This window comes from Drosophila gunungcola (assembly GCF_025200985.1).
Source record: "Drosophila gunungcola strain Sukarami chromosome 3L unlocalized genomic scaffold, Dgunungcola_SK_2 000002F, whole genome shotgun sequence".
NCBI lineage: Eukaryota > Metazoa > Arthropoda > Insecta > Diptera > Drosophilidae > Drosophila > Drosophila gunungcola.
In genome coordinates, this window is record NW_026453178.1 from 4233463 (window position 1) to 4260362 (window position 26900).

Genomic DNA, 26900 nt, shown 5'->3' on the forward strand with positions numbered 1-26900 from the left:
CCCGGTTTCCTTTTGGCTTGAAGTGTTTGCCTTCCCAAACTCAAACCCAATCCCTCGATGTGTGATAGAAATCTAAAGCAGCCGTCTCCTGGGGGGCAATTTTTTTTTCCAAAAGAGAGAAAGGGTTTTCCGCTCCTCGAAATGAAAGGCAAATGCAAAAGCCAAATGGTTGACAGCGCCTCAAGGTATGCAACAAACAAAGCCAAGCTAAAGGGAGTTTCCTCAGACATTTCCTTGAACTTTTCCCACTCGGCTAGTGCCGAAAATCACGTCAGCATTCAATTTCTCGTGGCCAGTTCGTGTGGCTCATTAAAGTTTATGCGGCAGACGACTCCGGAGGCAGGGTGGCGAATTGAAGTTTGCTCATCATTCGCTGGCGCCCGAACGTGCCCATACATTGATGCTGCTCGGCTGCAAGTTGCAAGCTGCAAGCTGGAAGCTGGAGGCTGGAAGCTGCTTCGTCGGGACGTCGATTCAATAAGGTTTGGGTTTATGCAAACAGACGTGCATTAAATTAAGTAGCCGCCGCTTCGGTACGGAGGAGCGCAGTGCAAATGCAGTGCGGCACGTAGCCGAAACAGACGAAGAAATGCAGAAGACAATGGGGGACCATCAGTGATGATGGAGCTGCAGCAGCTGCAAGCTCACAATGTTTCGCAAGGAGGGTAAGGCGGGTAAGGCGGAGTCACCTGGAAATGTTTGCCCTTAAGCAAGTCTATTAAAATTGTTTATAACACGCAGCGAAAGACAGTAGCAGCTGCAGCTCTCTCTTTATGTTGCACACTGTTTTGCTTTTTTTGGGATAACAACACGGCCCGATGTCGCTTTTAATGATGCACGCGCATTCGGACACAAAAAGGCCGGAAGTTTTGTGCTTTTAGCTGCCATGACTTCGTTTTATGAGCGGAAAGCCCCCAGAAGAAAGCCATTACCAGTGATTCTTTTATGTGGCAAGGAAATGCGAGATTCGCCTTAAAGAAGTTGCACTGCCAGGACATTTCGCTTCAATTTCCGGCAACTAAAAACCAGAAATTTATGTCCACTCTGCCCTGAGTTAACGCTAAGAGTCGGCATCCTTGGCAATGAAGGGTCCTGCATCTGGGCCATGGAACGTGATGTCAATAGCAAAACAGGTGCGGACTCAGAATTATGCTATACCCTGGTAAGCTGCTTCCCATCACTCCCCGTGTGTGGGTTTTGATTGGCAACACGGCCGCGTGCCAATTTCACTGTCAAGATATTGAGCAAGAAAATTAGTTTACCGAAAAATGCCGATGACGATGGCCGATGCAAAGGCGAACGGCGAACGGCGAAAGCTGTGATGAGAGGGTTGAGGTTGAGATGGAAGGACCAGCCTGTCTGAAGGCTGTGGCAGAAATTGTATGGGGCAGGCGTTGTTTGGATTTGCCGCTGGAGCGAAATTGAAATTGATGGAGCCTGAAAGCTGAGAGGGTGGGCTCAGCCACTGAGCGACTGGATATCAGATTGGCTGCAAATCAATATTAAGACGGTGTGGGAGGAGATGCGTTAGCCACCCTGTGCATGTGTCTAATATGTTAAACATCAAGCATGATTTAGTGGGGGATGAGTCAACCAGGCTTTGCCGATTTAACCATGATTTATGACTCTAGTTGGTCTGCATAAGAAATGCACAAAAGTTTTAAGCTGCTGGAAATTAGGTGTGTAACTTTTTTCGGGGTTAATCTATTTTAAGATCGATGATTTTCCTAAATTTCGAATGGTACATCCCAATATTGCACCATTGTCACTTAAATTATAATAAACAATATTATATATTTCGTCTAGTCAGTATTCTTGACTGACCAAAATTGCTGCCTATTTTACCAGTAATTAAAAATGTCTTACCTTAAATATACCAATTTAGGTGGCTTAAATTTTCACTTACAAGGTTTCCGGCACCCACAATCTCATGAAAATTCCGCCTCCATTTTTTTTTGCCACTTCTAAGGTGGCGGCGCTTGTTATTCGACCGTTACCACACAGGCACGACAGCGATTTAAAAATTGCTTAAACGCGCACATAAGTATGCTTTAGAAAGAAGAATACAATACCCACGTATAACCAACACACGCACCCATCCACACAACAACTAACAGCAGGAACAAGCAGCCAAAACACAATCAGGTCTGCCCTTCCCCTGCCAATCCCCTCCAATCTCCATCCATCCCGTCCACCTGCCACTCCGATTCCCCACTTCCATTGTTAGCAGCTGCTGCACATTAGAAATTCAACTTCGCCTCGTCTTCTTTTAGGCGCTGAACAACAATGGCGTGTGAATTAAAATAGAAAGCCAGGCCAGAACAGCAACGCTCTCTTGGTCGTCAGCTTGAAGCGTCAAGGTGCGATGTGAGTTTGCGTGTGTGCGTGTGTGTGTGGGCGTTGCTCAAGCGTTAAGAAGAAACGCCCGCTGCCCCATTCCCTCCATATAAAACAGCAGCCTCAGCTCTGCCTCCCGTTGGGCGCCATTTTTGTACTGCACAGCAGCCGCAGCACTGTCCCACGTTGGGCGCCATTTTTGTCAAGTCGCATTAAGGCAGCGCTCATTCGACTTGTTCGTTCTGCCCGTCGACGACTGCTGACGAAAATTGAACGGCCAGCAGAACGAAAATTGTTGTATAAATAAAAGCATAATTGATGCGAGACACACACACACACACCGAGGGAAGGAAAACAAAAAGCGAGAAGAACAACAGTGGCAGCAGTCGCACAACATTCGACGCTGGCACTGGCACTGGCATATGGCATATGGCATATGTTGCGTCAATCCAGCCATGAGCAGCGCAAACAAAACGACCAAGGAGTCGGCCAAAGTAGGAGAAGAAAAAATGAAGCGAGCTGCGAGACGAGCTGCGCGCAAAAATGTTTCTTCTTTTGCATATTTTACGGCGCCCGTTCTGCGAAATGACTGTGAAAACAGGTTTGATGGGTTGGAAGGGAGGTGGAGGTGGAGTTGTAGGTGGAGGTGGCACCGCTCCGCATATCATTTTTTGGGACAGCGCGGACTTTCCCGGTATTTATCTGGCACTCTGCTATATGTGTGTGTGTGTGAGAGCGTTGTCAGCTTGCAGATTTCTTATTTCTTTCAATCTTTCTTTTTTGTTTGCTTCACATGGCGAGAAATTAATTTGAAATTTAAATGCGCACCCAGCAAGCTGCGAGAAAGAATGTCTTTGATGATGATGATGATGACTGCGTTCGCTGGCTGGGAACATGTGTTTCTCCCCTTGGCAAGGTGTGACAAGGGTCTCCAACCGCCGTATTGGCCACTATTTGTGGTTCTCCCACCAGAGTGCCTTTGGTGCCCCGCCCCAACTGAACAAATAAAAATAGAAATGCTAATTGACTAATTTATACGAAATTTCGAGGCTGTCAAAGGTGCGGGACTGTGCTGTGTGTCCTCATTCGCAGTGACACTGCTCGTAACTTAAAGAATTTATTTACGGGCTTGGCTGCCTTTTTCACCGAAGGTGACAGTTTTTATTTTAAATTTAATGCTCGCTCCATTTTTACCGACTGTTGTTGCTATGCATGTTGTGCGGCTTTTGCGCTTCGTCAATCAAAAGCATTTAGAACCAAAGGCAGCTTTAATGCATGCGCGCGCTTTCATTAACAAGTGTTCGGGCCACGCCCACTTCTAAGCCGCGCCCTAACAGCACGGACAGCAAAAAATCGCATCAGCGGCTTATGCAAATGGCGGTGTGTGTGTGTGTGTGTGTGTGTGTGTGTGTTTGGGTGTTGAGTGAATACGAAATTATTGTTTACAACTGTAAACTGTAAACTTTTTTCGCTCTGTTTCACCCACACTGTGTGTGTGTGTGTATTTTTTTGCATTTAGCAAACGTTTGCCAACCGCACTAAAAGCGACTTATAACATGTTGAGTGCCAAGAGATTAACAAGGGAGCGAACGTGTGAGGGGGATGAGAAATTGGATGAGAATGAGGATGAGGAGGTGGTCAACACCATTCTCGTCCTGTTCCTGGTCCTTGGTCCATCCATTTTGTGCCCTGCAAATTCCTTTTTAATGAGCGCTTGGTCCATTCGTGGACCGGGGGCGTTCATAAGCTGCTTAAGGTTTGGCGTAATCAAAAAATGTTCTTCCTCTGCATCTCGTTTTTTAAAAGCTTTCTGTGGTACATCAACATGAAAGCCAAAGGGGGCGGCAGCAGACGTACGTATGTATATATGGGGGAAGTGGACTTTGTTAAGCTTAAAATTAACTTGCGGTTTTGTCTGGCGCAACTTTGACGCCTGCAGGTAGGCAATCAATTCGGGGCCCCTTCGGGCAACCCTCTACTCCGCTCTACTCCACTCCGCTCCACTCCGCTCCACTCTATACCACTGCACTTGGCCATATAATTAATGTATATATGTGCCTGGCTGAGGAAAAAGCGTAGCAGCTAAAAATTTTTATACAACACAGCAGCTGGCGTCGTTTTGCGCTAATTACCGCTCCCCTTTTTCCGCACCGCAGTCGTAATGCCAAATTGCAATTACAGCCGCGTAGAGGGTTAGTGGGTGGGTTCGGGGTTGGGGGCCAAACTGACATTAAAATGCTTAATGCAGGCAGGTAAAAAAAAGAGCTACTTGCTCTTAAAATTAAAAAAGCAAGTAGAAAAATGTAAAACTTGCTTTGCAGCACTTTTTTTTTCCTTCAATGCAGGGCGGGGCAGCAATTTGCCAGCGTCGTCTTGCTCATCTTAAAAATTGGCCAGGTGAAAAATGGCAGCTGTGTTGTTGGTCCTCCATGTTCTTGGCCAGGTCAGGTGGGATGAGGTCGGGCGGGGGGTCAGACATTCCAAGCGTGTAACGCTCGGGGCAAAAGGTGAGAAATGGGCATGAAGTATGAGGCATTCCGGCGTAATTGGACGTAAAGTGCAGTTGGCTGTAGGCCTCCAGCGGATGGATATCCTTGCAAATGTCGAAAAAGTCTGAATGGTAGATACAAATTATGGAAATGTTTCTGGTGGATAGCAGTTTACACTGATTTCATCTTAAATTGAACAGCCCTTTTTTGCCGCTCCCCTTTTCTAATCCATCCATCCATCCACCCATCCATCGATCGATTTCATTTGCCTCGGGCTGTACTTTGATTTTGCTGAGTATCGACTGCAATCAGCTATAAAATGTGACGGTTTCGTTTTGAAATTGAAATTGACTTAAGCCGCTCTGTTTGCACTTGCCTTTGACTCGAATTGGGTACCGTCGTTATTTATTTGTGTGTTTGCCTCACTTGCGGCTATATTTTTGAAGTTTTCGCCAGTGCGTATTTGTTTGGCAATTGGCAAGTCCGTAGTCCGCAGAATGTGTAAATTTTGGGCCAACGGCAAGTGTCATTGATTTCGGATACCAAATTTTGCCACATTCTAAAGACAGTAATCATCGTCATCACCATCATGATCAACTTCTGCCCAAGTAAACACATGATTTCTGTGGAAGCGCCGCGGCGTTTGTTTAAAAACGCATCTAAATTGCAAATTAAGCAACAAATTTCATCAACAATATTTGAATTTGAATTTAAATGCGCCAACGAGTTGTCGACTTGAGGGAGACAGATGGAGCGGAAGCAGCCCGCAAACACACAAAACCCGAAATGTAAAATTCGTTTGCTGAAAGAGTGAAGAGCGAAAGGGATGAGGCTAAAACTGGAACTGGGACTTGGAGAAGACTTTGGGATTGCACTGACTGCCTGGCTGTAAACACCGAAAATACAACAATGGCAGCGTTTCCAACACCCACACCCCCAGCAGCTGGTTTGTGTATTTGCTTGTTTGTTTGTCAAAAGAAGCAATTTACGTGCAAAATAACTCAAGTGTCATGCAAATTTCATTTATTTTTCGCAAGCGGCAAGCCAAGAAAAAAAGACGAAATAATTCCCGGGCTACGTTGTCATAGAGCTACGGCTTCGTCTATATATATATATATATATATATATAAGCTCTCCGGCCGCAGTCTTGGCTATATATGGTGATTCCTTACGAAATTCAAGCATAATGAAGTCACTTGGCGGGAAACCTTCGTTGCCTTCGCTGTATTTCTACTCGGGATTCTTTTCTCCCAGGCCAAAAGCTATTTTGATTTATTTTTTTTTTTTTCATTCTCTTTGTATTTTTTTTTTTTTTTTAGAAAATTAGAGTAGAACGAGCTTCTTGATTTGCCATTGAAGTGCGGCATAAAAGGAAAAATAATAATACGGCATTTAATTTAATTCTAATTTTATTTATAAATCGTGCCAACCCCGGGGGCGAACGGGCACTTGTAGCTTAAATGAAGTTTGCTAAGTACTTTTCAACGATGAGATTCAGCAACAACAGCAGCAACAACTTGAGTACGCATACTTCAGGTTTGAAATTTCATTATTTTCGTATTATTCGCACACAAGTGCCATCATCATGTGCTGTGGAAAAGCAAAGCAAAGCAAAGCCTTGGCCAGAACCCAAATTTCTAATTTCCAAAAGCGTCGTGGGAAACCATCACGAGTACAATCAAATTCGTTTATCCCCAGAGTGATATTGGGACTCTTCCACTTACCGGCATAGTTTGACTTCCGTGTAGGTTGGTTATTGCTGACTGGGCCTCCTGCTGCGAACCAAATTTGACGAAAGCGCAGCCTGCAAATGAAACATAAAAGTTGATTAGTAATTATGCAAAAGTATGGAAATTATTTATGCTCATACTATAAAGGCGACTTATTTGTTCTGTGTGAAAACCACTTGACTTCTGGCATGGCACTCGTTCGCCACTGAATATTGAATTTAAAAACCAGCAAACATTCCATAAATACCGATTCGAGAGATGTGGCTACAGCTGCATTGGCTCGGCATGTGTGCCAGGCATTTAAATAAAATTTTAAGTGCAATTAAAAAACATTTTTGCAAGAATCGCTTCGTGCACTCTTGCATGAAAATCAACATCGACATGGGATTCGGATTCAGATTCAGATTCGGATTCTGCGCCCATCAACGCCCATTATATAAAAATAATAGTCGGCAAGCGTTCGCCGCGTACTGGATGGAATGTAAAATTCAAACTGAACCGAAAAATAAAAAAAAAAATAATAATAATAAAAACGCTGCACTTGCTTGCTCATTATATTGTAATTTGTGTGTCGGCTGTTCGAGGGAAAGGGAAGAGGATCACAATAGAGCGCGCGAGCAGCTGGAGTGGTTTTGGGAAGGGCCGCGGCTTCAATGGCATAATTATTAAAAATCATTTATGCTAATTTAATATACAGTAATAACCACAAAAAGTAAGTATTTTGCAAGCGGCAGGGGCCTCGAATAAACGTGGCTTATGCCACATGTAAGCCGGTGCTTGAAAACGATTTAAAAATGCGGTTATACTCGATGGCTTCGAGTATTGTTTTACATTTGTAAATTGAGAACAAATTAAGAGAGGTAAATTTCGTTTGTATATAGACAGCTCACATTTATGCCTAGTTTTTGCGTTTGCCTGGGTAATCTGATATAAAATCAAATATTCAAATCTATTTTACTTTAATGAATGTGAGTTATTTGAGTTTTAATTGAATGCATATCAGTTACAATTCGATACAAATTTAAATTAAATTAAATGAAAGGCTTGGCTTGGCCGCTTTTAATAATGGTTCGATTTAAATGAGTGATGTTATTATTTTGATCTGTCTACTTTCAATTTATGTTTATAGATTTAAAAGGGAAGGGCAGGAAAGCATATGCATAAGTCTAAGATAACTAATTTTTTTGCCTTTTAAAATACGTATGAATTGAAACTCTCTTTTTACAAGCTAAAAACCACTGATTTCTTATGTATCTAGCCGAAAGAATGTCTGTGCTCGGTTATTCAGTACCTTTCAGTACCCCGCCGCCAAGGAATTAATTAAGGCCTAGCTTAACCCTTGCTCTACGGCTCTTCATCTGTTGTTTCTGATTCTGTTTCTGTTTCTGTTGCTGTTCTCAACGCAAAACATCAACAATGCTGCAAAATTAAGACCCTCCAGCTGAAGGCCAGGCCTTCTGGGATGGGAATCCACTCCACGGTCTGAAAACCCTGCCAAATGTCTAATTCCCGGACTTGGTACCGAACCCTCAGTCCGGACAGGATGGGTGTCCAAATTGCGGCTTGGGCCCGTAGCTGTTGCTCCTGCTGCCCCTTTGTAGTTGACGCTATATTCTGAGGGGCGGAAATCGCTGGGGGATGGGAGTTTAAAATTGGGGGTGCGGGAAAACAAATCCCGCCTAAAACCATGCAACATGCGAGCTGACAAGCCGAAAGGCAGACAAGCACAAGCACAAATTTCGCGTGCAAACAGCGCGAAGAGCAACAGCGAAAAAGGGAAAATTCCTTTTTATTCGCCTTGTTGCAAATGTACAAAAAATAAAGTGTAAAAAATTCAAGTGGATTTTTGTTTCGGCCCAACTCGACGCGACTCTTGTGTATTTTATGTTTTGTGTGTTGAAGTGACAACAAAATCCAGAATTTTCCCTATCCCATCCAAAAGGACACCCTGAAATGGGGAGGGGGGCGGTGGGTTGGTCCTGACACAAGAGTGCAAATCAGCGCTGCTAAGCAATAAAAAATAAAATATTTTGTTGCCAGTTAATCCACACAGCTGAAAAAAAAATGAAAGAGAAACGAAATGGAAAATAAAAACAAAAAACAACAAGCACAACACAACACAAAAAGTTAAAAAAGCAAGGCAATTGCTAAGCATTTTTGTAAACTTAAATCAAAGTTGATTTTCCTTTTTTCATTTTGTTAGCTGTTGTGTCCCTTTTTTTCTCATTGTTTCTTTTGTGTTTGTTTTGTTTTTTCTGTATATTTTTGGAAGGCTTTTTCGCTTTTTACGCTTTATGTGAAATGTATTTTTCTTGGCATAACTTTGTGAAAAGCAAACTTTTGCCTGGGGGCCGTTCGGGCTTAAAATGTTCGAACACCTCTAACAAGAGGGCCCCGAGAAAGATATCAGAAAAAGCTTTATAAATGTTGCTATTGTTACATCACTTAGCTGTTCGCAAGTGCGTAAGTTCTATATCTCATTTCGTATTTATGGAAAAGTTTCATTTGCCTTGCCCCAAAGTTGGACATTCATTAGCATCGTGAACAAACAGTGCGGATTCATTGCCAGCCAGCTAATTGTATGTCTTTGACTGAAGTTCGACTTGGTTGACTTTCTCGGAAACCATTTGGTTATTTACCCTTTCCAAGCGTTCGCTCAACATCACGGATAATTGTCAAACTTGGACTCATTATATTAATTAAAGGCAAATTAGTCAGCGAAAGAGGTGATGGCCAGGATGGCCAAGTCCAAATCCGACGCAACTTCTCTTTGATCAAGAAGCGGCTAAATTGAATCTACATAAAAATCAAGTCAAGTCAACGGACAACAGTTTTAACAATTAGTGCTGGAGCACAGGTTGTTGCAGGACATTCAGAGGACAACACTCTTGCGTTATTTTTCGCAAAGCCAAACAAAGTGCAACGCCTTAATTACTTAACGGGCACAACGAGGAGAAGGTAGCGAGATGATTCCCTGATTCTCGGCAATTAGTTGAAATTAAAATGTGAGCAAGTGCGCCAAGTTTTTAGCGTCTTGTGCAACTTCCGGTGAAGCGTGAAATGAGGAGCAGACAGCCAGCCAGCCAGCTGCTGGAAGAGCTGCGTCGGAGCCGAGCCTAATGACACTTTTTAATCAAATATGCTAATGCTAATGCAAAAGTTGAGCCGTCATTAAAATTATAGTAAAGCAAAGTTGGCGTCTCTCTTAAGAAACTTGTGTTGGCAGCAGACTTAAAGAGACTTGCTAAAGCCTAAGTTTATTTCAATCAGCAGCTATCGCTTTATCCCGCTTATGAGTGCAATGCCATGACCTATGCCATACTTTTCCATCTGCTAGCCAGATCAGGTCAAAAAAGTGTATGCTGCGACAATTGAGTTGCACGAGATTTTTGTGGGGAAAACACATGCGATTAAATTTATGGCAGGAGTGAGTGAGGGTTCCGTCGCACTCATGCTTGGCCACAACTTGCACATTTGCAATACAAATTTGCAATGCCATTAATGTATGGGAAACCCCAGTGCTGAGCCACCCCACCCCTCCCACCTCCCGAAAAAATGCCTTGCCATGAAAAATCGCCGCCGGTCAAACACGTAACCAAATTGCGCAGCAGCAGCAGCGGCAGGAGAAGGAGCAGCAACAGCAGCAGCAGCAGGGCCAGGAGCAATGGCAGCAGGACATGGGGACATGGGGACATCGGGACGGCAGAAGCAGCAGCTACAGCAGGAAACAAGGATAACGAGCGTGTTGAGGCCCCTTAGCCCCTCAGCCCCTCAGCCTCTCAGCCCGCCACCCAATCCAGCATCACAAAACTGTGAATGGGGTTTTGGTCGATATGTTGGCCTTGTCGCTTGCCGCCGGGAGGGGCAGGCTCATGTTATGGCCAGGCTGAAACAGGCTGGACCAGGTCCTCTACTCTGCCTGTGATGCCTGATGCTGCCACGGCTCCTCCTGCATGGGACAAGTATTTTAAAATCCAATTAAAAACGCCCTAGTGGGATTTTTCAATCGCTGCTGACCAGAAGGAACCATCGTACTGGGATAGTACCATGGTAGCCAGGGTTCAGCACCAGCATCAGCATCAGCATCCGCATCCGCATCAGCAACAAAGTTGCATTAAGCGCGCGACATTCGCTGGCCACCGGTCGCGTCATAGTCATTTGTTGGCAGGATTGCAAGGATGGGTGGGCTGGCAGGCAGGATACCCAGGATCGCAGGATGGCAATGAGGTGGGAGTGCGCCCCTGGTCGACTGATGGCCATTGCTTGTTAGCCCCTTGGGCGCAAAAGCGTAGCATGAATCTTGTTAGCCAACGTTTACGCTTATTATGCGATGGCAAGGCTATCGAATTTGTTTGATGCATGTGCACATGGTTCTAGGATGGTGAGTGACTGAGTGAGTGAGTGAGTGGTCCTATGAGCTATGGAACTGGGAAGCAAATTGCATTTGCGGCATGACACTCGCAGTTGAATGCACCTCGGGAGAGATGGCAGAAGAAATCAAATAAACTCATCCAAATGCAACATATGATGTCCTGGCCAGTAGGTAGCTAATGTCGTTCCGAAACTATTTGCGCAGAGTGTATACTATGTGTGTGGCTTTGCCCAAAACTTTGACCAGCATGTCTAATCAAATCGGTCGCTGGCAGAACTTATCAATATGGCCAACTACGAGTACGGCAAAACACAAACACAAGCACACACACACACACACACACACACACACACAACTGTGACCCGAAAAACTGCCCCCCAAACGGCTGAAATTGAACTCGACCAGGCATGAGCCCCGGCACTTTGCATACAAATCATATAGACTTTTTGGAGTGTATCCCAGGACACACTCTAACACAAGGACTCTAACACGTAGTCCGGAATGCCCGATGGGACCATTATTCTTGATTTTCGGGTGGAAAAAAGAGAAGAACTTTCGACTACCTTTTGCCAGTTGATAAACAACAAAACTTTCGGACCGCCAGGCCTGAGGCATTTTGAGGATTTGCAACTTCAGTAAATAACATTTCGAGAGTCCGAGCGAATTCATGGCGCAGCATCTACAGTATGCAAAATAGTAGCTCCCAGTGCTCCCCGTACGTGTAATGTGATATATATTTTTTACTGACAATCCGGCTGTGATGTGGGACCGGCACTGCAGGCCAAATTAAATAAAAATCAGTGCCCGGAGTGAGCTCAAATTGCAATTTCATAAGCAATTTGCCACTGGACAAGATACGGTTGCAAAATGTGCATCTTTTTGTGACCTTTGAAGGGCTGTCCAAATTGACTGAATGCAAAACGAGGGGAAAATGTAAGCGAAAAGGTCAAATGAGAATTAAGTTTCAACAAGGCACAAATTTCGGGGTAAAATTTAAAAGATATGGTCGCATTGCTGACATTTTTATGGCTCCGTGGAGGGTGTGTGTGTGTGCGTCTGACACACAATAAACACCAATTAAGAAAATAATATTTTGTGTACACAGGCAAACAAATGTCTCTGGCAAATTGAAAAGCCAACGCCAACGCCAACGCCAAAGCCAAAGCTTTCGTTTCGTCTCTAGTTTTGTACAAGTGCTGTGCAAATAGTGCACAAAAGTATGCTACAAAATACGAACAACAAACAAACCGAACACCACAAACACAGCAGCTACAACTACAGCTACAGCTACAGCTTACACGATCTGAAAGCGAGAGCCAAACCTATAACAAAAGCTAAAATATTATTGCTTTTGGCCCGGCTGCCCTGTCTGCTTTTTCGGCCAAAAACTTTCTTCGCCCCTCCCAATTTACAATGGGTCTCTGGGCCTGAAGTCCGAGCCAGCTTGTTATAAGGCATGTTGACAAGCCTCTTTAACAAATGACACCAACAGACGAAGAAGCAGCCTGAGCATGGACAAGCCAAATAGTCACTACGGCGGCTCACCCTTTACTCCCTCCCCCTAAGTTTTGTGTAACATTTGCCGGGTGCAGCCAAAAAATGTTGCTGTTCTTGTTGCTGGGCAACTTCCTGTCTTGTCAGTTTGCCCTTCTGCTGTTTGTTGTTATTTACTATTTTCCCCGCGTCCTTTTCAAGGATCTAAAGGGACGAAGGCGAAAATATTCTTAGCATACCGGACGGCCCCAGACCCATGTCAAAAGGGAAACTCTCTAACATCATTGGAATTTAACCCAGAAGTTGGGATATGGCTAAAAGCCATTGTCTCTGTGCTCCAATTCAATTACCTTTAGCATCAAATCATTGCCCGATTTCCCGCAAATTTCACTTTAAAACTCGTTAAATTGGGGCTCACAGAAAAATGTACCATTAACCGCCTAAATAAACTGCACCGTCAAAGATTTAAAACCAGACCAAAGCAATTTCAGGTCCTGAAAAACTGTTGCCAGCGCTCAGCGAACCACAAACAAGGTAAATGCTTCTGCAGCAACAGCAACAGCAACAAAACAGGATAAGGGGCAACGGGGGGCAACTGGGGGCATGGAGGCACAGTAACCGCAACATAATAATTATGCAACAGAAACCGCAATGCATGCGGGGCAGGCGACGCCAACAGCCAACAGCCACTCCACTCGACTTTTCCGCACTTTTCTGGCCAGATTTGGGAGGAAAATTGTTTTGCCAGGCGAAAGTGTGAACAAAAAGCTGTTGCGTGTGCTGCAGCGGGGGTAAAAAATACAACAAATACAACAAAAAAACACATAAAAACATACAAAACAACAAGCCAACGCAACGCAACGTCAAACCGCAAAGTCAAATGCAACTAAAACCGCAGCACAGTTTGGGGCGCCAAGGTTTTTTCCAGCTGGCAAGGAATGGAAAGGAAAGGATCCTGAAATGAACTTTAATATCTCACTCTCTCGTCCTGTGATAGCCCACTATTGTGCCCTTACCTTTATTGTTTTGAGCATTTATTCCACAGCATTTCATTCCGTATCCTTTGGCGATTTATGCGGCCACTTATTTAGCCGTAGAACACGAAACAAATTCGAAAAAGCGAAGGGACTGGGCTGGGGCAACTAAGGCCGCATAACTTAATGGCGACTTGCTTCATTTGAACTTTATTGCTGACTTTGCAGGGGCAGGGATACAAAAATAAAGACAGAAACAAGGAGAGCCACGGTAGCCAGGTAGGGAAAATCAATTTTCCCAGGCTTAGCCTCGACATCAAAGCGTGGGCAGGAGGTCGTCCAGTTCGTTCCCTTTGGACAGGTAGGTTAAGCCTAATAAACTGCGCGTCCAAAAGGCATGCAACAAATTTATTTATTTTATTTTCTCAGCGGGCCAGCGGGGAGCGGCTAATTGTATGGCGGCCAGGAATTTGATTGCATGGATTTGGACATGATTGAAAGGGGAGAAGCCAGCCAGGCGGTAAGCAGCATCTGGACAGTGAGTGCATAAATTGTGCGCCCAAGTCGCGCACATTATTCATTTTTAATGCGGCCAAGAGACGTAGCAGACGGCGCCCCGGCCATGGCCACAACAATTTGGCCACATGTAAGCACACGGCCAAGTTGGCCATAATTGCCTCCAAGTTGCGACCAAACTGGCGGAAGACGACACCAACTGCACTTGGGGAAAAGCCAGTCAGCCAGCCAGTCAGGCATTCAGGTAGTGCTAGAGCATCATTAAAATGAGTTAGGGTCCTAGACGGAAGGAAGTGGAGTTGTAGATGTTGTAGAGACTGAAACTGAGACTGAGACGGCGACTTAGACCTCCACCAAGACATCCCCAGACTTTCGCCTTTTGGGAGCAATTTGCTGCGGTAGTGGCAGTGGCAGCAATTAAGCCATGGGGTAGATTAACATTAAGCTGCCGGCCCAGATGCACTTGCTGCACTCGCAACGCTTTTGTGCGGCTCGAAATTTATTTAATTAACCGAAAATTTTTTAAACCAGTAACCAGAAGTGCCCTTCTGTGATTTTCTAGGAATTTTCCAAAGGCTATAAAACATGAAACAATAATTCCGAGGAAAAAACCCACTACGATTCCAACCTTTTGCCGAGGAATGCCGAAAAACTTATAAAAGAACGAAAGTCGAGAGCATAAATTCCCTAAAATAATATTGCAAATTGTTCAAATTGAACAAGATTTCAATTGCATTACGCAAAAATCTGTGAGGCATTGCATTTTCAATTGTGTTGTGGAGGAGCACAACATGCTCGTCTATATATATATTTATATATATATATAGATATATTCATATGCCGTATCTGTGTATGCATAATGGAAGCTCAGCTCCGTGCTCTCTGATGTGGCAAACAAAACGTGCCGCTTGCAAAATTGTACAACAACCAATTAAAATGCATAACTCGATTTAAAGTTTACATAACATTTTGCTAAATTACAGGTTCGTCCCAGGCATTCAGGCTTATATAAGTGGCCAGCATCCATCCACTCTCTTCATCCGCTCGATGGTTCAGTTTGCAAGGGGCTTACAATGTCTGTCGCTAGTTGTTGCTGTTGCTGCTGTTGCTGCTGTTGATGTTGCTGTTGCCCCGGCAACATGCAATTAAAAGCGATATTGAATTTTGTTACGCTCTGCGCTTGAGTGTGCGATTTGCAGTGGTTGTTGTTAGTCGTGGTAGTGGCAGTGGTAGTGGTAGTGGGAGTGGCGGCTCTTATTTAATTTGAGTCGGGCAAAAACATATATTTTGTTATGTGATTGGCATAACTTATACAATGCCAGCAGCATGAGAAGCAGCAGCAGCATCATCAGCATCGGCTTAAAACCATGCTTTGAATAATATTCTGTGCTGCAGAAATAAATCCGACTGATTTACGTGAGTTTGGTTATTGTGGATTTCAACGGTCTAAGCCGACTCCAATTACCAGCGTAAACTGCCTTGTTTTTACCATTTTTCTCTCAATTGTTGTCGGCTGCGGCCAAATCGCCGCTGAGCCCTAATATATGGCTATTATGGCATTCGGTATACAGTGCTTTAGGCCCCGACCATTGCCATGACAACGAGGAGGTGAGCCTGAGGCCAAAAGGGTATTATAAATCTTCATTGTTGTGGGGGGCAGTTCTGTAAAGTAGCGCAGACAACAGCCTAAAATTTCCAACGCAGCTTCTACTCGCATTTTTACCCAGGATTTGTGCACTCAGGAAAAATAACGAAATAATATTCTAGAAATTCCTACTTAAATTGCTTTTAAGCTTTTTCTATAATTTGGTAAATGGGCATAGTTATTTTGAACATTTTTTTTTTAAATGTTAAAATATAAATTTACTTTCAATACACCTACAGATTTAATCTCTCTAAGACAAAAGCTATAAAAGATTTCTTAATTTTGTTTGAAATTTTCTCCTTGTGTACGTGTGCTAAAAGCAACATCAATTTGCATGAATTGTGTGGCTGTGAGCGTGTGTATATGTAATTACAAAAACACACGATGCGATGCTGAGTACGTGCAAATCTGACCAAAAATTTAAATTGAAGCTACAATTTTTGCCAAATGCTGTTGCCAGCAACGATGATGATGACGATGATGCATGCAACTCCCCAGTCCCAATTTTCATCCACCCCGTAGGCCATATAAAACATGGTCCAGCCGAGGCCTAACTCCTTTCCCCATTTCTCCCCATTAACTCCCATTTCTCCCACTTTCCCCAACTGCCACTTCCCATGAGATCTCTCTGCAGGCCGTTTTGTGAAAACAAGTATATCGAATTTTAATTACATTTGCTTCATCTGTGCGGTTGTATGTGCGATTTGCTTTTTGCGCCAAACAGCCGACACGGAAATGTGATTTTTGATTGAGTGCCGACCAAACAGTGGCAAAAAGCTATGGGAAAAGTAAGAGAAGCGGCCAGGCAAAACCGCCTTGAGCATGCACTCAGAAAAAATTAGTCCAATACCAGAAATGGAAGCTAGAGGTTTGTCATAAATATTTAATTTTCTAATCAGATTTCTTTTTAAATATTTGAGAATTAAAATGGCTTTGGATCCCCGAGATCATATGCCTTGAGGTATTTCATGAAATAAATTTTTATGAGGTATTTCATGAAATAAATTTTTCGTTTTTCTTGAGCTTCTAAGTTTCTTAAAGAATTTAAAGTGAGATTTCAAAGTGAGATTTCTCCATGAATATTTGTTAACTGGCAAAGCGCTTAACCGAGGAATCGGTGGATGCTGCAGTCATTAAATTATGCAAAACATATATCACTGCAGTTAACTCTCATTACTATGCATTGTTGCCTGTCAATTGGTTGAAAGTGGAAACTTTTTGTGGTTAACAACGATACGGAGACTCGATAACCAGGCTCATTTGCATTTTGACAGAGCTGATTCTGCGGTGAATAACATAAAATTTGGTCAGTGAGCAGTTTTGGCTGCTTAGAAATATTCTTTGAATGGTTTGGATGGTATAAATGGTATACTGTAAGGATGAGGAAATCAGTGGCACTTACCAAAAAACTCAGTGAGTGGGGAGAAAAAGGCAGAGAATCGGGCTAAGAATTCAACTTAAGAAACTCTAAGGAGGCAAATTAAAAATCTCTCTCGGCTCATTTGCTTTCTCCCTTTCCCGAACCCCGCATCCTGTCGACACTTGACGCAGCTTAGCAACCCACAAGCTAGAACAGGCTCAGCCTCAGCTCCAGTGTCAGTTTTATGTTATTTTATTTTGTTCGAGCTCCAAGCTTTGAAAAAGGATACAAGCAGCCCCGCAGTTTGGATGGGCCTTAGTCGCTTCCATTTTCATTAAATGCAGCCTTCGCGGCTCGACTCAAGCTGCCTTGCCATGTATCCTGTTACGGGGAAAGCAGGGAGCTGGAGGCTGCGAGGCTGCGAGGCTGAAAAGGATATTGTCTAACAACAAAAGCGGAATAAATTAATTTAGCTCATGTCTTGGCCCCGGCAATGAGCTAGAAAATGAGCTGCAGAATATGTATGTGGCATACGGTTGGGCGCCTCTGCGCACAACCTCCGGATAATAACAAAATATGTGCAACTGACAGGTGGCAGGAGCAGCAGGAGCAGCAGGAGCCATTAGGCTGGCCTCCTTGTCTGAAATTTAATAAGTTCTCAGATGAGTGGTGTCTTCGTTAGGGGGCTTATTAAAAACATTAAAGCCTCGGGCAGCTGCTAAATGGAATCTCTATGCGAACTCAATCGATAAGCAGGAGCTGCCCTTTATTGCATTAATTTTTCAATAATCCTCCACAAGTAAAACAAATATCTTAAGTGGCATATTTCATGGCTGATAGGACTAATCTTTTATTGATGCCCAACCAAAAGATAGTAGGGAGGCGCGCTCAACTGAGTTAATTAAATTTGTTGCCGAGGGTATCGCTTCCTTTTGGGACTCCTTCTGCCTTTAATAAGCACTCCCACTCCCACTACCACATCCACATCCCAATCTTCGGGATACATCCTCATCAGGCCACCATAAGTATGCCTGGGCAACCCTTTTCACCGAAAGTGGAGGCCCCCTCTCTTTACGCTCGGCCCAAACTTTGTGCTTAATGCTTAGCCGAAACTTTTTTGACATTTTTATTGACAAGAATCCAGGAAGCCCGAGGAACCACCACCTCGCCATGTGGCTTGTACCACATTTTTTGCTCTCCTGGGCCGTGCGGCAAAGTTTTGTCTGAGCTCCGGCGGAGCGGTCTCCTGTGCCCGTGTGTTGCGGTCAAATCTAATTTCCGCAGCTTTTACTACTTTATTAAACTATTACAACTAAAGCCAGCCAGACCGGACGGTACTGTTCGTCCTTTTGGTCCTGTTGGTCCTGCCAGGCTGCTGCTGGCAATAGCAATAGCGATGGCGACGGCAATGGGTATTAAAAAAGTTATGTTCTTACGTATATGTGAGTGCGGGCGGGCCACGAAATGTGTTAATAAAGCACACTTGCCACCAACATGGCCACATAATGAAACGAAATTGCGGGAGGCGGTAATATAGCCACAGTCGTGGTGAGGGCATCGCATGGGGATCGCATATTGAAAACTAAATTCTAATATAAAAAACCTTACTAGAAAAAGAACACTTTTAAAAAATGTAATAGAAATATAAATATGTGACTATTGAATTTACAATTTTGTTAATGATATTTAAATTTAATCATAAAATTAAATACAATACATGTAAAATTGCATGATTTATTGTTAAAATAGTACCTATTTGATGTAATTATATAAATTGGTTGTATAAAACCGTAATTCATGAAAATCAAAGCGAAATAGATTTTTTCTTCTTGTAAGAATAATTATTTTAATGTCTGACAATCAAGACAAAGACTCAAAAAGTATGTTAATAAGCCCATCGGACTTTCCATTTCGAAATGACTTTTCTGAGGATTTCTACTCTAGCTTGTAAAGATTTATTTTTGCAGACCATTGATCTATTAAATTTAAGTTATACACTAAAGAAAAAACGAATATTAACACATGTTTTGCGAACATAATATTGATTAAATTTGTTATGTTCCCAATGAGAGTTATCTAAAAGTTTAAAGTAATTCATGTCAGGGATACGTTCTATATGAATCTTGCGACTAAGGATCTCTGTTATCCGCATAGGGTATGTAATGTCCTTGGGTCTAGACCCTCCATTCTGTGTCTTGTAAGCTGGCCAGCGAGTGGCATAAGTTGCTGGCACTTTGTGGCTCTTTTATGAGTCGTTGGCCCGGCTTGACGGCATCAAATTTCAGCCACTTCCTGCTCGACAGCCAGCTCCTTGGCCACGTTTAATTGCTCTGACCTTCCCCTGTAAGCTAGTGTGTGTTTGTGAATTGGCTGCAGAGTTTCGGGCGTGTTGCATGTTAATTAGCATTAAGGAGGGCACGAGGCGTAACGCCTTTTCTAGTTGTATGTGATAAAAATTTATTGGACTCGGCTGGGGCCTCCGCCTCCGCCCATTGCATATGAAACTTTGGCCGTGCTGCAATTAAATTTAAGCTGCATCAAGCTGCGGCCAACATATACACAGACATACACGTTTTTGGGTGCGCAGAGGTTTAGGAACAGGAACAGGCTCAGGATCAGGACTCACAAAAGACTTGTGGCCATGGCGACTACACAACGACGACGGCAAAGTTTGTTGGGTTTTCTGGTTTCGGTTTTTCGGTCTATAGACGCAAAAGTTCGCGTTTGTTTCTTTCCATCCCCAGCCCATGCCTTTTTGGATATGTATTTTAATTCCTTAGCCTGTGTGCCATTTTGCAGTCGGGAGTCGTGGACTTGGACTTTTGGCTTGCCAGCGGCAATAGCAACAAGGATGACTGTGGCTTAAATGGCACTTATGAGCTTATGCCACAACTTACATTATTATTATTACTCCGATTTTTTCCCATGCTCGTACAAATGCTGCTTCTTGGCACGCAATAAATAGTTATAGACTGCGGCGGGCACTTGAAGAGAGCGCAGGGAGAGTTTTGTTTTAATTAAGGCGCATTAAGTGCAATGTTTTATGGGTCCTAAAGGCATATGCAGAGCTCTAAGAGCGCTAACTTTGTCCTAATAAGATTAAAGATGGGCATAGTTAACTTGTCCTATCAGTGCAGCATCAACCAAAGCAAAGCTTACTAGCAGCCAACTAGCAGCCCTTTCCGCACACACATTTTCGATTAAGTCAACAAAAGCCAAAATCTCATCACACTTTTAACCATTATTATAAAGAATCGAATAAAGCAAAGCTCTCGCATGTCATAAGCGTTAAATTCAATTTGAGTTTTACAACGGTTCGGTTCTGGCTTTTGTTCGGGCTTGTTTGACAGTTTTTGCAGCGCTCTCAATCAGCACTTGTTAGAACTTTTTAGTGTGCTGTAAAATAAACATGAGTATAGAGCTGAAATGAAATGAAATTTAATAAATGCAGTGCGCCAGTGGGTGGCTTGATAGTGGGTGGTGGATGCTGGGCTGTGGGTCGATGGAAACAGGAGTAGAGCAAAGCGACAGGCAGCATGACATGCACTTCATAAAACTTTGCTCATATAAATTGAAATTGAAATGAAATGATGATGCCAGAGAGCTGCCACGATGATATGTGAATGTGAATGCGAATGTGAATGTGAATGTGGATGTGAGCAAGTGAGAGTTGACAACCGGCGGAAGCTTCGTTCTGGATCCGATTCCCCCTTTAAACCTCCCCATCGCACAATGGCTGGCTGTAAAAATTTGTTGGCCAAACAACAAGTGGAGCAGCCAAAGCAGCAGCCAAAGCAGCAGCAACAGCCTGAAAAACAACTTAAACTGTCATTGCAAAGTTTGAGTCAAAGCCCGGTGAGCCAGGGTATGGGGTATTAAAACTTTTCTCTGAGCAATTATGTGAAGGCTACTTAACTTTCCTTTTTTTTTTTTTTTCGTTTGTTTGCAGGCAATAAATTTGCTCTTTAAGCTGAGACACGAGAAGGAGCACGCACCTGAGCTTGCAGCGACACAATTTTGTTGCACACTCGATTTTATTTCGTTTTTCTCGGTTTTTTTTTTTCGGGGGGCGGTACCATTCGCCCACTCGTAGAATTTGCCATAGCTATGTGCAGAAATTCAATTAGCCAGCAGAGCGTGGGTTGATTGGGGGAGTATAGAGTATGGTGTATGGCAGAGCAGTTTGCCACTTGGCATGCCATGCAGTTTTGGGGAATGCTTTGAAATACACACGCATCGCATGCCTAGATACATTTCCACCCGTTTTGTGTGGTTGTGACAGGCTGGCGATGCTGCCTCTGCTGCTTGCTGCATACTTGCCTCAATTACGCCGAAAATGTCACATTAATTATTGGCATTTATGTGGTTTGCGCCGCTTTTGATATGATAGACGACAATGCAGGCCAACATTTGAAGTCTACTTTACGGCGTGGTTGCGCCATTGTTGTGACCTCGAGTGTTCACGTCTGTGTGTGTCAGCCGCACATAAATATCTCTGGCGTATTAATTGGAATTTGTATTCGTGTGTCAGCTGCAAGACGACCGACTCGGAGGTCTCTTTGTTGGCTTTTGCGGCAATTAAAAGTTAATTTGACAAAGCGAGACATTTCGAATTAATTTCTAGTCTAAACGATGTTTTAATTCAATTTATGTTTTTGGCAGCCCAACTTGACAATGCCATCGATTGAGTGTAGTAGTAGGTCGATCGACTCAAGGCCTCAAACGAGGATTAAATTGTGCACTCAAATGTGGGTGAGTAGAGTATGTGTATTTAATTCTTTAAACTAATTGAGTGCCGGCTCTGGCCCCCTCCGTTGGCAATTACCTAATGACAGCTCGGCAGCGGCAGTGATTAGGCCGAGAGCGCTTTAAGCCAGCCAGCCAGCCTGCCAACGTGGCCCATTCAACGTCAACTTACGCCAACCGTCTGTCAGCAACAGGAGCGATTCTCCACACTCGTGCGGCTACTTATGCAAAACGCACTAGACGACACCCCTTGCTGCTCACATATCCCATATATCCCCACATATCCCCACATATCCACGCACATTGGGCGCTATGATTACCGGCGGACGGAGAGCGGGACAAAGGGACAGCGGGCGAGAGAGAGAGAGACAGAAAGACAGCGGGACGGCGAGACCCGGAGACACACAATTGTGTTGATTGCACAGATGACAAGACCCAGGACGAGATGACAACTTTGCTGCCTGCCAGCCCGCCAGCCTGCCTTGATGACAATGAAGTGCATGCATGAATATTCTAATCAAATGAGCCGCCAGCCTGTCCTGGTTGCTGGCTCCTGGCTTCTGGCTCCTGGCTCCTGCCTGCGGTCCTGCCATTGTCGAGCAGTAAAATTTTTCGCCTCCGCCACATGGTTACACCCGGAGAAATTAAGATATTTAGCTAAAATCCTGCATCCTGAAATAAGTCTGCTAAATCGTATTTAATATGTACTCTCTAAAACTGATCTTGATTGGGTTAATAATTTATCACAAAAAAGAATAATCTTTTTTGCTGACAATACAAATAGTTGGACAATAATAACAATTAAATTATTAGTGTCCAACTATTAACTGTCAATTGCTATTGAGTCCATTTGTCAATTTGTCGAAAATAAATTAATTTTATTAATACAAATTTAAAAAATATAAGTGCGCTTGTTTAAAACTGTCTAAGAATTTCTTTCTATACCAATAATTATTATGATTAAACGAATTGATTGTAGCTAAAATATGTTTTAATTTTATTTTTACACCGACTAGAAATTTGGGTACTTTGCTGAGATTCTCAGGCATCTATTTCTTCTGCGTGGAGCATTCTCTACAGTGCTGTGCCACATGCTTTGTGTTTTGTGCTAGGCAAAAGTTTCAAAGTCAGCCCAAGTCCCCGGCCAGAAAAACCTTTCCTTTACCTCGTTTCAGTTCATTCACTCACTGAAATCGAATTTGCATAATTTAACATGATGGTTGCGCTTATTCCTGTGGCCTGTCAGGCACACAGACATCGGCGATGAGGGGCTGGAGTTATTATTGTTCGCCCTCGGATTCGGCGTCACCGCATTTCGCTGCCACATGCATCATCATTTGCATACATTTTGCAGTTCGCCCAGTCAGTCAATGCTCATTCCTCATTCCTCATTACCCCGCTCGCCGCTCAGTCGATTTTCTTTGAATATAATTCGCAGCGGAAAAGTAGAAAAAAAGATGGAGGAAAAAAGGCATTGACGTTGATGGATTTTGGCACTTACACAGGCTAGCGCCTGTCACTTTTCTAACACCAACTGCGACTCCGAAAAAGGAGCGCCAGACTCGCGCAGCTCCAGTTGAGCTGACTTTGAAGCGCATTTTAATGAAGAATGATATGTTGGCACCGCAGCCGCAAGAGCCGCAATCATCCACCTCCGACCCCCCCTTCTGGCAATTTTCCAACCCCCAAGCCCCACATTTAACCACATTGACTGACAGTTTTCGCGGCTTTGCACGCAGCCACTGTCGAAGTTTGAAGGGCGACGACATCAACAACAAGTTTTCCCGTTCAAACGGGAAGTGAAAAGCACAAGGCGAAGAAGAAAAATGAAAATTTGTATCAAATTATGTCGCTGCTTTGTCTTCGATTCGTATGACATTCCTGTGCGGCGGAATGGCAAAATATATATGCGTGAGATATTTCAGCTATTCAAATTTGTGGAAATTTCAGGCATCGATTTGATTTGAAATTGATGGCTTGGCAGGCGAAGGCCTGAAAATCTCAGGACCCCCAATCACTCCACCTCCATTTTAATGCCTAAGTGCAGCTCCAACCCCTAAACAAATAAACGAGTGGGGCGCAAAAAAAACAAAAAGAGTACACAAAAATAACAAACAAAAATAAATACCCCTGCACGTTGGTTTTCTATGCAAAGTGTCACATGGCCAATGTGCCACGCCCCCTTCCGACCGCCGAACGCTGCCTTTTCATGCATATCAAAATGGCAACAATAAACGCCAACAAAAGAACAACAATAACAAACATTAACATGGAAATACATACGCACACGACGAGGACGACAAAAGGCGGCAGTCAAAAATGTTGCAAATGTAAGCAAAATAAAAATATATAACAAAGACACAATTACACTCACAGACCGAGTGTTTGCCAGTGTATTTGTGTATCTGAGTGGGTGTGCGTGTATCTGAGTGTGTGTATGTGTATTTGTAAAACCAAAACTTTTGACATAATAAAATGGAATGTTATTGTTAAAAAAGTTACTTGCATATTAAAACAAACGAAACTTCCCACTGCCTCTATCTCTCGACTTTTTTTTTTTTTTTTTATATACACCATTTGTTTGCCCTCTGCGTGTGGGTGTGTGTGTTTGTGTGTGCGTATTTTTACTTGCAAATGCCGCATACAAATGCAAATGGCCGGCGTGTGAAACGAGCAGCACTGCCAAAAGCAAACAACTTTAATTGAACTGTTTACCCGATTTTTATTTTATGCCACCTCAAAGCCCCCCAAAACTCTCCCCGAACTCTGTGTAATTGTTATGGTTATGGTTTGTGATGATTATTTGGCTCGTTGCACAGCTGCCCACATTTTAATGGGACATTATCAGTTGGCCATATTTATCAGACCTTGTCCTCTGTGAATATTTCCCAGCTCAAACTACACGACAACGATTTTGCTAAATTTTATTCGTGAATATTCTCAATGAAACTAATGCCAAAAATGATTAACAGAATCTTTCAAATAAATTGGAATTATACTAGAAAACACAGCTTATACTCAATTTACCCATTTATTATGTATCAATTCCAGCCTAAAATTGCACAAGCTATAAGACATGGATTAAAACGATTTAAAATCTAAAACACAATCAACACAATCTTTGCTCAACCTATTAACGGCAAAACGACAACTAGTTAATCGTCAACAGTTAAAAAGCTGAGCACGTTACGTATACTTAATACACCCAGATTTAGATGTCATACTATCAACTCCAGCTAAAGATTGCATAAGCTATGAGACATCAATTTAGCCGATTTTCAAACTAAAATACTCTTAGCATGACTACGCACAACCAAGCTAATGCCAAAAACGATCAACAAAATCTTAAGTTTAATCAAATAACTGGAAAATACAACAGATAACGAGCCGAACACGTCACGTATACTTAATATGAACAGTATCTTAGGTGGGGGAAACTGAGCTGGGTATAGCTGTAGATAGGTATATATAGGATATAGGTTAAAGATCGAATCACTCACCTTTACTAGCTCCGTCCGGGCCACGCAGTATGGTGCACTCCTCTATAGTGCCGAACGGATGGAAGATTTGTCTAACATCGTCTTCGGTCTGTTGTTTGCTGAGCATGCCAACGAACAGCTTGCGATCTAAATGCTCTGTTTGGGTTTCGGGTTTGTTCATGTTTCATGTCATGTCATGTGGTTCGATCGATCCGATTGATTTTGATTGATTTACGATTGATTTACGATTTACGAATTTGATTTTTGTTTTCGTTTTTTGTTGCACCAAAAGAGACGGCAAAATGGACAAGTGGCAATGTGTGTTTTTTGTTGTGAGTGGCAAAGTGTTCGATCGTGTTTTGTGAAAATGATAAGTTATCAATCAAGAAGCCATAGCCAGAGAAAATTCGCATTAAATTAAAGTGAAATCCGAAAAATGAATACGCAAAAAATATATATATTCTCGATCATAATATGTGAGTGTGTCGTATAAAGAGAGATGTAAATGCAACAGGGTTACACATTACGCAACATTTTTTTTTTGTAACGAGTAACGAACGCAGCAGGCACATTTACGTAATTGTTTTTTTTTGTTTGGTAATTTTTGTTCAAATTTTAACAGGCGCAAAATACCCAAAGAAAAGTAAAAGCAACAACATTTATTTAAGGAGAAATTCGTTGGTGTTTGGGTGGATAGTTTGAGCACCAATAGAGCAAATACAATTACAACATTTATTAATGTGGTTAGGTTTTTTTTGGGGTGGGAAGAGGGAGTACAAATTTCGATTTTATAAGCGGAACAAATTTTTTGTTGAAATTGTTGCATCAAGAAGGTAGAAATTTCGATATGGAAAAAAACCGAAACAAATCAAAACAACACGAATTAAATCACAAAAAAGGTGAAATTAGTTTTTGAAAATAATAAGAGAAGAATTGTCAGTTTTCCAATTTTGCCAATTTTGATGTATTCATTTTTTTTTCGTTTCAATCATATATATTTGATATAGAGCACGAACAAGTGTTACATAAAAAGGAAAGAAAAGAAGATAAAAATGGGTGATATTTAGTTAAAATTGTCGTACAATTTGTTTTTTTTGTTTAACTTACAACTTACAGAAATGGAAATTAGCTATTCAAATACGTAATTTATAGTTATGTATATTTATATTTGTATGTGTAGAACAGACATCCACGCACACTCAAGCAAACCATCTCATCTCGCACACACACTTACAAGCTGGCCACGCACAGAGCTACTGAGTTAAGGATAGACATCGAAAGGTAATTGAACACGCTAGCCACTACTTGAAAAAAGAGTTGGTAAAATTACGGGCGAGCATGAGAAAATGTATGGCTTAAAAGTACTTAGAGTCTATTTTTTAAAGCTAGGTGGGGTGAGAGCGATAGATGCATGGTGGTGGTGATCAGCAAGAGATTCGCTAGAATCTAATCAATATCTACTGGTAAATGGATAAGGCAGCTGTCTTCGTTATCTCTCTCTCTCTCTCTCTTATTTCCCATTTTTCGCTTTCAAAAAGCATATAAGCTGCTGCCCCAAACCCCAGACGCTCGTATCATATCGAAAATTGAGCGTCACATAATTGGCAAAACACTTGCCACAGACAGCCAGTCCAACCAGTCCCAGCCAGCTGCTGTCGCGTTAAAGTGGCAAAAGCAATCGAAGTAGAAAATAACTAATACGACACGTTGGACCCATGCACATGGCCTGCAGGCAATTGTCTTGTGTCCGGGTTAAGC

The 26900-nt window shown here is 42.8% G+C and overlaps 1 protein-coding gene across 15 annotated transcripts in view; it reads right to left on the minus strand.

Moving 5' to 3' along the window:
- LOC128257695 (CUGBP Elav-like family member 4) overlaps positions 1 to 26900 on the minus strand; it is a 127533-nt gene that overhangs the window by 35403 nt on the left and 65230 nt on the right. For 9 of the 15 annotated variants that reach the window (XM_052988815.1, XM_052988821.1, XM_052988816.1 and 6 more), the window contains 2 exons: positions 25164 to 25298; positions 6551 to 6630 (listed from right to left, as the gene is read on the minus strand). In XM_052988815.1, the coding sequence (XP_052844775.1) occupies positions 6551 to 6630; positions 25164 to 25298 (215 nt within the window). The remainder of the gene's footprint in view (positions 1 to 6550; positions 6631 to 25163; positions 25299 to 26900) is intronic. The other 6 variants (XM_052988830.1, XM_052988828.1, XM_052988827.1 and 3 more) reach the window with 1 other exon arrangement.